Here is a 12,154-nt window from a genome sequence, read left to right as displayed (position 1 = left end):
ATCCCTCAAACCCCACAGGCGCCATTTTCCCCCTCAGCCGCCCCTCACGAGTGCCATTTCCCCCCTCACAGCCACCAATTCCCCCCTCAAACCCCTTACAGCCACCATTTCACCACCTCAGACTCCCCTCAAAGCCCACAGACGCCATTTACCCTCCTCATGGGTGCTATCCCCTGCCCCTCACAGGCACCAACTGCCCACTCGCCACCCCTCAAACCCCTTACAGCCACCATTTCACCACCTCAGACTCCCCTCAAAGCCCACAGACGCCATTTACCCTCCTCAGGGGTGCTATCCCCTGCCCCTCACAGGCACCAACTGCCCACTCGCCACCCCTCAAACCCCACAGGCGCCATTTATCCCCTCAGCCGCCCCTCACGGCCTCCACTCCCCCCGCCCCTCACCGCCGCCATTTATCCCCCTCAGCCGCGCCTCGCGCCCCCTCAGTTTCCCGCCTCGGCCGCGCCGGCTACAACTCCCATGATGCCCCGCGCCGCGCACGCACACCTCACCCCCTTCCGGAACTACAACTCCCAGCGTGCCCCGCGCGGGGAGGGCAGCCTCGGTTCCGCGCCGGGCCCCGCCTCACGTGACTCCTAGCGGAGTTGCCGGGGGTGCGGGAGAGCCGGGGTGCCCCCCGCCCCCCAAAAAACCTTCCTCCCCCCCCCCGGCAAGATTTGGGGTCCCCCCCTCTCGATCCCCCCCCCCCCCCCCCCCCGCAAACATGGAGGAGGTGGATAAAATCCTGATCCACTCCCTGCGGCAGGCGGGGACGTGAGTGGGGCTGGGGGGGCTCTGGGGTGGGGGGGTTGGAGGCGGGGGGGTTGGAGGCGGGGGGGGGCGGGTTTTGAGGGGGCTCTGAGGTAGGGGGAGGTGGGATGGGGGGGGCACTAAAGAGTTTTGGGGGGTCTGGGGGGGGGGGGTGGGGACTGCAGGCGTGGGGGGGAAACCCGGGGGAGTTTGGGGGGGGGGTCACCGGAGGGGACACCCCTGGGAGATTTGGGGGGGCCTGGGGGGGCCCTAAAGAGTTTTGGGGGGGGCACATACCCCCTGGGGGAGTTTTAGGGGGCTCCTTGGGGGGCTCTGGGGTGGGGGGGGACCCCTGGTAAGTTTGGGGGGGGCGCCTTGGGGGGGGGGGCCCTAAGGAGTTCTGGGGGGGTCTGGGGTGGGAGGGGGCCCTGGCAGATTTTGGGGGGGGGGGGGGGGTGGTCGCTGGGGGGTGTGTGTGGGGGGTGTGTGTGTCCTAAGGCGTTTTGGGGGGTCTGGGGGGGACCCTGAGGAATTTTGGGGGGGGCTCTGGGGGTGCCCGGGGGGGGGTGTCACTAATAGTAGCCCAAGGAGTTTTTGGGGGGGGGAGGACGGGACACCCTGGGGGCGTTTTGGGGGGGTTCTCCTAAGGAATTTTGGGGGGGGGGTGTCAATGGGGGGGACCCCCGGTAAGTTGGGGGGGGGGCCTTAAGGAGTATTTTTGGGGGGGGGGGGGGGCTGTGTCCCTGGGGGACCCTAAGGAATTGGGGGGGGACACCTTAAGGAATCTGGGGTGGGACCCCTGGTAAGTTTGGGGGGGGGGGGAGCCTTGGGGGGGGGCCTTAGGGAGTATTTTGGGAGGGGGGGGGGGGGAGTTTTGGGGGGGGGGGGGCATCCCTGGGTGACAGAAACCATTGGGGGGCGGGGGGGGGGGTGGGGCCCTAAGGATTTCGGAATGCCGGGAGGTTTGTGGGTGACACCCAAGGTGAGGCGGGGGGGGGTGGGGTGGGATTTTTAGGGGTGCTCTGAAGTTGGGGGGGGTGGGGGGGGTGGGGGGGGTGATGAATTTTTTCGTGGCCCCCCCCCAGGGCGGTGCCCCCCGAGGTGCAGAGCGTGCGGGACCTGACCCCGGAGCTGGTGGTGGAGGCGGCCGTGCGCTGCCTGCGGGCCGTGCGCCCCGCTTTGGGGGGCCCCCTCAGCCCCCACCTGCCCCCCGCCATCTCCGCCCGCTTCCGACTGGCCTCCGACCTGGCCGCCGCCTGCCAGGTAACATCCCCCCCCCCCCCCCCCAAAAAAAAACGCCGGGAAACCCCAAAATTTGGGGGGGGGGGGGTGTGGCTCACAACGACACCCCCATCCATCCTCCCCAGGAGCTGGGATCTGGGGGCGAGGTGGGGTTCCAAACCTTGGTCCCACCCCCCCTAAATCTTAAAGAGGGACCCCCGAAAATTTTGGGGCGACCCCCAACCCCCCCTTCTCCCCCCTCCCAGGAGCTGGGATTTGAGGGGAACCCCAAAATTTGGGGGGGGGCACACAACAACACCCCCATCCACCCCATCGCTCTTCTCCCCAGGAGTTGGGATTTGGGGGCGAGGTGGGGTTCCAAACCTTGGTCCCACCCCCCCAGATCTTAAACGGGGACCCCCCAAAAATTTTGGGGTGACCCCCAACCCCCCCTTCTCCCCCCTCCCAGGAGCTGGGATTTGAGGGGAACCCCAAAATTTGGGGGGGGCACACGACACCCCCATCCACCCCATCGCTCTTCTCCCCAGGAGCTGGGATTTGGGGGCGAGGTGGGGTTCCAAACCTTGGTCAAACCCCCCCCCCAAATCTTAAAGAGGGACCCCCAAAAATTTTGGGGTGACCCCCAACCCCCCCTTCTCCCCCCTCCCAGGAGCTGGGATTTTGGGGGGAACCCCAAAATTGAGGGGGGGGCTGCACACAACGACACCCCCATCCATCCTCCCCAGGAGCTGGGATTTGGGGGCGAGGTGGGGTTCCAAACCTTGGTCCCACGCCCCCCCAAAACCCCCCCAGATCTTAAAGAGGGACCCCAAAAATTTTGGGGGGACCCCCAACCCCCCCTTCTCCCCCCTCCCAGGAGCTGGGATTTGGGGGGAATCCCAAAATTGAGGGGGGGGCTGCACACAACGACACCCCCATCCATCCTCCCCAGGAGCTGGGATTTGGGGGCGAGGTGGGGTTCCAAACCTTGGTCCCACCCCCCCCAGATCTTAAACGGGGACCCCCCGAAAATTTTGGGGTGACCCCCAACCCCCCCTTCTCCCCCCTCCCAGGAGCTGGGATTTGAGGGGAACCCCAAAATTGAGGGGGGGGCTGCACACAACGACACCCCCATCCATCCTCCCCAGGAGCTGGGATTTGGGGGCGAGGTGGGGTTCCAAACCTTGGTCCCACGCCCCCCCAAAACCCCCCCAGATCTTAAAGAGGGACCCCAAAAATTTTGGGGGGACCCCCAACCCCCCCTTCTCCCCCCTCCCAGGAGCTGGGATTTGGGGGGAACCCCAAAATTTGAGGGGGGGGGGCACACAACGACACCCCCATCCACCCCATCGCTCTTCTCCCCAGGAGCTGGGATTTGGGGGCGAGGTGGGGTTCCAAACCTTGGTCCCACCCCCCCTAAATCTTAAAGAGGGACCCCCAAAAATGTTGGGGTGACCCCCAACCCCCCCCTTCTCCCCCCTCCCAGGAGCTGGGATTTTGGGGGGAACCCCAACATTTCGGGGGGGTGGCACACAACGACACCCCCATCCATCCTCCCCAGGAGCTGGGATTTGGGGGCGAGGTGGGGTTCCAAACCTTAGTCCCACCCCCCAGATCTTAAACGGGGACCCCCCGAAAATTTTGGGGTGACCCCCAACCCCCCCTTCTCCCCCCTCCCAGGAGCTGGGATTTGAGGGGAACCCCAAAATTTGGGGGAGGCACACAACGACACCCCCATCCACCCCATCGCTCTTCTCCTCAGGAGCTGGGATTTGGGGGCGAGGTGGGGTTCCAAACCTTGGTCCCACCCCCCAGATCTTAAACGGGGACCCCCCGAAAATTTTGGGGTGACCCCCAACCCCCCCTTCTCCCACCTCCCAGGAGCTGGGATTTTGGGGGGAACCCCAAAATTGAGGGGGGGTCTGCACACAACAACACCCCCATCCATCCTCCCCAGGAGCTGGGATTTGGGGGCGAGGTGGGGTTCCAAACCTTGGTCCCACGCCCCCCCAAAACCCCCCCAGATCTTAAAGAGGGACCCCAAAAATTTTGGGGGGACCCCCAACCCCCCCTTCTCCCCCCTCCCAGGAGCTGGGATTTTGAGGGGAACCCCAAAATTGGGGGGGGGCACACAACAACACCCCCATCCACCCCATCGCTCTTCTCCCCAGGAGTTGGGATTTGGGGGCGAGGTGGGGTTCCAAACCTTGGTCCCACCCCCCCCAAAACCCCCCCAGATCTTAAAGAGCGACCCCCAAAAATTTTGGGGCGACCCCCAACCCCCCCTTCTCCCCCCTCCCAGGAGCTGGGATTTTGGGGGGAACCCCAAAATTGGGGGGGGGGCACACAACGACACCCCCATCCAGCCCATCGCTCTTCTCCCCAGGAGTTGGGATTTGGGGGCGAGGTGGGGTTCCAAACCTTGGTCCCACCCCCCCCAGATCTTAAACGGGGACCCCCCCAAAAATTTTGGGGTGACCTCCAACCTCCCCCCCCCCCCCCCAGGAGCTGGGATTTGGGGGTGACGTGGGGTACCAGACCTTCCTCTACAGCTCCGAGCACGACACCCGCCGCCTCCTCCTCTTCCTGGTGGAAAAACTGCCGCGGGACGAGAGCGAGAGAGGGGCTGAACCCCCCGGTACGAGTTTTTTTTGGGGGGGGGGGGTGTCCCTGGGATTTAGGGGGGAGCGGGGGTGTGATGTGTCTTTTTTTTTTGGGGGGTGGCGCGGGGCTGACCCACCTCCTTGTCTCCCTACCCCCCCCAGGGAAATCGGGGGCTCTGCTACGGGCCATCGGCGCCTGCATCCAGGAGCAGCTGGGGACCCCCTGGGTGCCCCCCGCTTGCCGCACCCCCCGGCTGCAGCGCCTGCAGGTGAGTTTTTGGGGGGGGGGGGCCCTGACCACCCCCCCTCCAACTTAGAGTGGGGCTAATTAACTGATTAATTAACTCTTTTTCAGGGCACCGGTTACCTCCGTCCTTTCACTACCTGCCCCTTAGTTCTACCCCAAAGTGGGGGACCCCCAGGTAAAGGCTGGGAGGGGGGGGGGTGGAATTTTTGGGAGGGGGGGGTGGTGTTGCTCTGCTCACCCCTGCTGTCCCCGCAGAGGTGCAGGAGTATTTTGGGGGGGCTGCCCCCCCAGTGCCGGCGCAGCCCCCCGTTTCGGCCGGGACCCCCCCGGCTTTGCTGGAGAGCCACGCTGCCCAGCTCAGCGCCCGCCACGACTGGGAAGCCGAGTGGGGGGGCCCCGGTTTGGCCTCCCGCCTGCCCCCCCAGGTGAGATGACACCCCCCCCCGCCTCGACTTTTCTCGGGGGGGGGGGATGTGGGGGGTGTCTCCAGGACTTGGGGGGCCCGCTGGGTCTCACCACCGGGAGTTTGGGGGGGGGCGGGGGGGAGGTTTCCGTGGGTCGGACCCCTTTCCCTGAGCGTGCGTGGAAGGGGCTGGGGGGGGAAAGGGGTATTTTGGGGGGGTTCCTGTGGGTCTGACCCCCCCCCCCCCACCTCCTTTCTCACCCCCCAGGAGTACAGGGGGGACATTTACGGGGCTGTTTTGGGGGTCCCTGTGGGTCTGACACCCCCCCGCCCCGGGAGTACAGGGGGACTGTGGGGATATTTGGGGGGGGTCCCTATGGGTCTGACACCCCCTTTGTCCGGTCCCCCCCCCCCCACCCCCCAGGAATATGTGGGGCGGAAGCGGCTCCGTGCTCGGCTCCGGGCCTTGGAACCCCTGCGCCAGGCCTGCCCCCCCCGTCCCCAGGGACCCCCCCCGGGACCCCTGGACTCCACTTGGCTCCAAGAGGCTTTCGGGGCCGGGGGGGCCGGGGGGGCCCTACCGAAAGGGTCCCGCTTCACCCGCACCCAGCACCTGACGCACGAGCAGGTTCGGGGGGGGGGTCTGGGGGTTGTTTTTAGGGGGCTGGGGGGCTGCTTGGGGAGCTGGAGGTTGTTTTGGGGGGGCTGCTGGAGGGCAGGGGGTTGTTTCGGGGGGGCTGGGTGTCATTTTGGGGGGCTGGGGGTTGTTTTGGGGGGGCTGTTGGAGGACTCGGGGCTGTTTTGGGGGGGTTGGGGTGGGCTGCTGGAGGGCTGGGGATTGTTTCGGGGGGGCTGGGTGTCGTTTTGGGGGGCTGGGGGTTGTTTTGGGAGGGCTGTTGGAGGACTCGGGGTTGTTTTGGGGGGGTTGGGGGGGCTGCTGGAGGGCAGGGGGTTGTTTTGGGGGGGCTGGGTGTCGTTTTGGGGGGCTGGGGGTTGTTTTGGGAGGGCTGTTGGAGGACTCAGGGTTGTTTTGGGGGGTTGGGGGGGCTGCTGGAGGGCAGGGGGTTGTTTTGGGGGGGGCTGGAGATTACTTTGGGGGACTGGGGGGGTGTTGGAAGGCTGAGGGTTGTTTTTCGGGGGCTGCTGGAGGGCTGGGGGTTGATTTTAGGGGGCTGGGGTTTTTTTTTGGGGGGGGGGGCACCCCCCCTGGTATCTGACCTGCTCCGGGGTCTCATCCCGCAGGACCCCCAGATCCTGCTGCAGCAGATCCAGGCGGCTGCCGAGACCTCAAAGAGCCCTGAGGAGGTAAGAAAGGGGCTGGGGGAGGATGGAGGCTCGTTAATTCTGGCCCCTACTGATGGCTCTGTTGGGTGAGCGTTCACTCTGGCCCCTACTGATGCCCCCATCAGGTGGGCGTTCACTCTGGCCCCTCCTGATGCCCCCATTGGGTGAGCGTTGACTCTGGCCCCTCCTGATGCCCCCATCGGGTGGGCGTTCACTCTGGTCCCTCCTGATGCCCCTATCGGGTGGGCATTCACTCTGGCCCCTACTGATGCCCCCATCGGGTGGGCGTTCGCTCTGGTCCCTCCTGATGGCTCTGTTGGGTGACCGTTCACTCTGGCCCCTACTGATGCCCCCACCGGGTGGGTGTTCACTCTGGCCCCTACTGATGCCCCCACCGGGTGGGTGTTCGCTCTGGCCCCTCCTGATGGCTCTGTTGGGTGAGTGTTCACTCTGGCCCCTACTGATGCCCCCATCGGGTGGGCATTCACTCTGGCCCCTACTGATGCCCCCATTGGGTGGGTGTTTGCTCTGGCCCCTCCTGATGGCTCTGTTGGGTGAGTGTTCACTCTGGCCCCTACTGATGCCCCCATCGGGTGGGCATTCACTCTGGCCCCTACTGATGCCCCCATTGGGTGGGTGTTCGCTCTGGCCCCTACTGATGCCCCCATTGGGTGGGTGTTCACTCTGGCTCCTACTGATGCCCCCATTGGGTGGGCGTTCGCTCTGGTCCCTCCTGATGGCTCTGTTGGGTGAGCGTTCACTCTGGCCCCTACTGATGCCCCCGTCGGGTGGGCATTCGCTCTGGTCCCTCCTGATGGCCACATTTAGAAGGGGCTTGCCCCCCCCCGCCAGGACGCAGGGGCACGCCAGGCCAGCGAGGAGGCGGCCTTGGAGGAGACCCTGGCCCGGCTGGAAGCCGAAATCGAAGGCTGTCGCCGGGAGGTGCGGGACGCCCAGCTCAGCCTCACCCAGGTGGGTGCCGGGGAGGGGGGGTGTTACAGGGTGGTTTTGGGGGTCCCCTGACGGTGGGTGTGTGTCCCCCCCCCCCCCCAACAAGGCGGAGGCGGAGGTGCAGCAGGGCCGGCTGGCGCTGGGGGGCCGGGAGGACGCCCTGAGGCTGAAGGGGCGAGTGGTGGAGCTGCTCCCGGATGCTCAGAGCAACATGGCCAAGCTCCAGGTGAGGATTTTGGGGTACCCGTAGATTTCGGGGTGCCCCCCCGGGAGGGGTGGGGGAAGCTTTTGTGGGGGTGGGGGTGGGGGCGTGTGAAGCTGTTTGGGGCCACAGCGAGCGCAGGGAGGGGGGGGTTTGGGGCGTACAACTGGTGGGAGAGGGGAGGGAAGGGGGGATGCGGGCGTTTTGGGGGTGCCGGGGGGGTTTGGGGGGGGGGGGGGGGAAGCGTTTTTGGGGGGTGCCCTGACCCTGTTCCCAGTTGGTGGTGGAGGCCAGTAGCCGCCGCATCGTCAGCCTGGCGGGGCAATGGGAACGGCACCGGGGCCCCCTCCTCGCCGACTACCGGCATCTCCGGGCCCTGCGCGACTCCGCTCAGGTACGTTGTTGGGGGGGGAGGGGGGGGGGGCAACCCTGGGGTCTGTCCCCCCCACTTCTTGGAGGGGGGTGTGTGTTTGGGGATCCCTAAGTCCCTCCCCGATAGGTTTTGGGGGGCTCTGGGGTCCCCTTCCCAGTGGCTTTGGACCCTTCCCAATGGGTTTTGGCCGGGGCGGGGGGGGGGGGCGGGTGCCTCCCCGGTCGATTTTGGGGTCCCTGGGGGCTTTGGGATCCCCTTCTCTGTAGATTTAGGGGTCCCCCAATCGGTTTTGGGGGTCCCTGGGGACTATGGGGTCACATTCTCGGTGGGTTTGGGGTGCCAAGATCCCCACGAAGTGGGTTTGGGGGTCCCTGAGAGCTTTGGGGTTCCCTTCCCAGGTGGGTTTGGGGGGGGGGGTCTCCCAGTGCCCCCCCTAGTAGGTTTTGGGGGTCCCTGGGGACTTTGGGGTCCCCAGATCCCTCCTCAATGGATTTTGGGGTCCCTGAGGTTCTGGGGTCCCCTTCCCAGTGGCTTTGGGGTGCCCAGGCCCCCTTCCCCGTGGGGGGGTTTTGGGGACCCCAGGTACCTCCCCGGTCAATTTTGGGGTCCCTGGGGGGTTTGGGGGTCCCCAGTCCCTCCCCGGTAGGTTTTGGGGGTCCCCAGGTCCCTTCACAGTAGGTTTGGGCGTCCCCAGATCCCTCCCAGATGGATTTGGGGGTCCCCAGGTGACTCCCTGGTAGGGTTTTTGGGGGGCTCTGGGGTCCCCAGTAGGTTTGGGGGTCCCCAGTCCCTCCCCGGTAGGTTTTGGGGGTCCCTGGCGTCCCCTTCCCAGTAGGTTTGGGGGTCCCCAGGTCCCTTCCCAGTAGGTTTGGGGGTCCTCGGATCCCTTCCCAGTAGGTTTTGGGGCTCCCTGGGGGCTCTGGGGTCCCCTCCTCTGTGGGTTTGGGGGTCCCCAGGTCCCTCCTCAATGGATTTTGGGGTCCCTGAGGCTCCGGGGTCCCCTTCCCAGTGGCTTTGGGGTGCCCAGGTCCCCCCGAAGTGGTTTTGGGGGTCCCAGGGGTCCCCTTCCCAGTAGGTTTGGGGGTCCTCGGGTCCCTTCCCAGTAGGTTTGGGGGCTCCCTGGGGGCTCTGGGGTCCCCTCCTCTGTGGGTTTGGGGGTCCCCGGGTCCCTCCTCAATGGATTTTGGGGTCCCTGAGGCTCTGGGGTCCCCTTCCCAGTGGCTTTGGGGTGCCCAGGTCCCCCCGAAGTGGTTTTGGGGGTCCCAGGGGTCCCCTTCCCAGTAGGTTTGGGGGTCCTCGGGTCCCTTCCCAGTAGGTTTGGGGGCTCCCTGGGGGCTCTGGGGTCCCCTCCTCTGTGGATTTGGGGGTCCCCAGGTCCCTCCTCAATGGATTTTGGGGTCCCTGAGGCTCTGGGGTCCCCTTCCCAGTGGCTTTGGGGTGCCCAGGTCCCCCCGAAGTGGTTTTGGGGGTCCCAGGGGTCCCCTTCCCAGTAGGTTTGGGGGTCCTCGGGTCCCTTCCCAGTAGGTTTGGGGGCTCCCTGGGGGCTCTGGGGTCCCCTCCTCTGTGGATTTGGGGGTCCCCAGGTCCCTCCTCAATGGATTTTGGGGTCCCTGAGGCTCTGGGGTCCCCTTTCCAGTGGCTTTGGGGTGCCCAGGTCCCCCCGAAGTGGTTTTGGGGGTCCCACGGGTCCCCTTCCCAGTAGGTATTGGGGCTCCCTGGGGTCCCCTTCCCAGTAGGTTTGGGGGTCCTCGGGTCCCTTCCCAGTAGGTTTTGGGGCTCCCTGGGGGCTCTGGGGTCCCCTCCTCTGTGGGTTTGGGGGTCCCCAGGTCCCTCCTCAATGGATTTTGGGGTCCCTGGGGGCTCCGGGGTCCCCTTCCCAGTGGCTTTGGGGGTCCCCAGGTCCCCCCAAAGTGGGTTTTGAGGGTCCCCAGTCCCTCCCTGCTAGGTTTTGGGGTCCCCTTCCCAGCGGCTTTGGGACCCCGGCGTCCCCTTCCAGGTAGTTTTGGGGCTCTGAATCTCCTTCTGGGGGTTTTGGGGGGGGGGGGGGAATGTGTGTCCCGTTTTGGGGTGCTCCCCCCCCCCCCCCTAAATTTTCTCCTACCCCAGCTGGAATCGTCGCGGCGCCTGTCGGAGATCCGCACCCTGCACGAGCGCAGCCGCTCGGCCGCCGCCGAAGCCCGCCGCAAAGAAGAGCTGTACAAACAACTGGTGAGCACCCATGGGTGAAGAAAGGGGGGGCGGGGGGGGGTCGTGGGGGTGACACCCCCCCCCCCCCCACCGCACACACACCTCTGATGCAGGTGGCGGAGCTGGAAGCCGCTGCCCCGGGACGTCTCCGCGCGCCGTTTACACCCAGCGCATCCTGGAGATCGTGGGCAACATCCGCAAGCAGAAGGAGGAGATCGGCAAGGTGTCGGGGGCGGGGGGGGGGCCCCTGGGTGTTTTTTTTGGGGGGGGAATTTTTTTTTTTTTGGGGGGCGGGGGGGGGGCTGGAGGAATTTTGGGGGGACCCTAAGCCTTGGAGGTAGAGTTTTGGGTCCTTAAAGGAAACCTGGGGAGGGGTGTTAACGTCCTGTTTGAGGTGTTGGAGGTTTTTTTTGGGGGGGGGCACCCCCAAAATGAGGGGGGGGGGAGGTTGGGGGTGTCGCTGTCCTTCCACCCCCCCATTCCAAGCCCTGAAACCCTGGCGGGGGGGGGGGGTGTCTCCCCAGATCCTGGTGGACACGCGGGCGCTGCAGAAGGAGATCAACTCCCTGGTGGGGAAGCTGGAGAGGACCTTCAGCGTCACCGACGAGCTGCTCTTCAAGGTCGGGGAGGGGTGGGGGGGGGGGCCCGGGGGGGGGGTCCCCAAACGCTCTTGGTGTTGGGGGGTGGGGGGGGGCCCCCAGGAGGATCAGGGTGGGATTTTTGGGGGGGGGGTGGCACTCGGGGTCACCCCCTCTATGGGATGATGCCTCAAAAAAGGGGAATTTGCGGCGCTGGGACTCCCCGAGGTGTTGCATGACACCCCACCCCCCCCCCAAAATTATTCCATGTCCCCCCCCCCCCGAATTATCTTATCAACCCCCCCAAATTTCCCCACATCCCCCCCCCCAACAGGACGCCAAGCGGGACGAGGTGGTGAGAAAGCCTACAAGTACTTGGCGGCTCTACATGAGGTAAGGAAGGGGGGGGGGAAGGTTTGGGGGGGCCCCGGTGTATTTGGGGGGAGAGTAGAGGGGTGGGGAGGGGGGGGGGTGTCACTCACACTGCCCCCCCTTTTTTCCCCCCAACCCCCCCAGAACTGTGCCCAGCTGATCCGCACCATCGAGGACACAGGGACCATCCAGAGGGAGATCCGGGACCTGGAGGAGCAGGTGGGGTCTGGGGGCAGGGGGGGGGTGGGCAGGATATAATTGGGGGGGGGGCAACAATTTGGGGTGTCCCTGGGGCCCCCCCCGGTACCAATGGGGTATTAATTAACCTCTGGTGTCACCCCGTATTGGGCCCCCCCCCCCCAAATCTTTATGACCCCAACTCTTCCTCCCCACATTTTTTCTCCACCCCCTCCCATTTTGTGGGGTTCCCCCCGAATTTTGGGGGGGGCCCCCCCAAATTTAACACACACCCCCCCCAAATTTAACACACACACCCCCCCCCCAGATCGAGGGGGAGACGAGCGCGAAGCCCCCCGCCAGCCTCGACCGGATCCTCAGCGACTGCCGGGCGTTGCGGGAGGAGAACGCCATGCTGGCGGCCCGAGCCCGTCACGCCTGAACCACCCCCTTCCCCCCCCCCCCCAAAAATGGGAGGACCCCCCCCCAAAAAATAGCGGGGGCCCCCCCTCGCAAATCCCAACCCCCCCCCCCCAAATTGCACCCACGGTGGAGGATGGAGCGGTTTCTTTATGGTTTTCAATAAAAAAATCCCAGCGCAACGGTTTGGGGGTGTCGTGTTCTTCTTGGTGGGGGGGGGGAGGGAATTGGGGACACCCCCCCCCACCCAGCGTGGTTTTAGGGGAGGGGGGGGTGGGTGTTGTTGTTTTGGGGTGACCCCCCCCCCCTCCATCAGCTCCGGGGGGGCAGAAAGTCGCAATCCCTGTGGGGGAAGTTGAGGGCGGGGGGAAGAGGAAAGTTTAGAG

General features: G+C 65.8%; 1 protein-coding gene across 1 annotated transcript; it reads left to right on the top strand.

The window, feature by feature from the left end:
- The first annotated feature begins 581 nt into the window (after positions 1 to 581).
- Positions 582 to 11,811, top strand: LOC141737121 (coiled-coil domain-containing protein 22-like). Its single transcript, XM_074571737.1, is given in 18 exon segments — positions 582 to 774; positions 1,836 to 2,013; positions 4,477 to 4,609; positions 4,737 to 4,843; positions 4,930 to 4,996; positions 5,077 to 5,246; positions 5,649 to 5,852; positions 6,467 to 6,529; positions 7,337 to 7,480; positions 7,566 to 7,685; positions 7,939 to 8,055; positions 10,141 to 10,256; positions 10,351 to 10,444; positions 10,746 to 10,841; positions 11,134 to 11,161; positions 11,164 to 11,192; positions 11,316 to 11,390; positions 11,677 to 11,811. Coding segments are annotated over 18 exon segments (1,905 nt in total). The 5' UTR covers positions 582 to 724; the 3' UTR covers positions 11,791 to 11,811.
- The last annotated feature ends 343 nt before the right edge of the window (positions 11,812 to 12,154 follow it).

The sequence above is a fragment of the Larus michahellis genome, unplaced genomic scaffold (assembly GCF_964199755.1).
Source record: "Larus michahellis unplaced genomic scaffold, bLarMic1.1 SCAFFOLD_265, whole genome shotgun sequence".
In the NCBI taxonomy this organism is placed as follows: domain Eukaryota; kingdom Metazoa; phylum Chordata; class Aves; order Charadriiformes; family Laridae; genus Larus; species Larus michahellis.
This window is presented reverse-complemented; position numbering and strand designations above follow the sequence as displayed.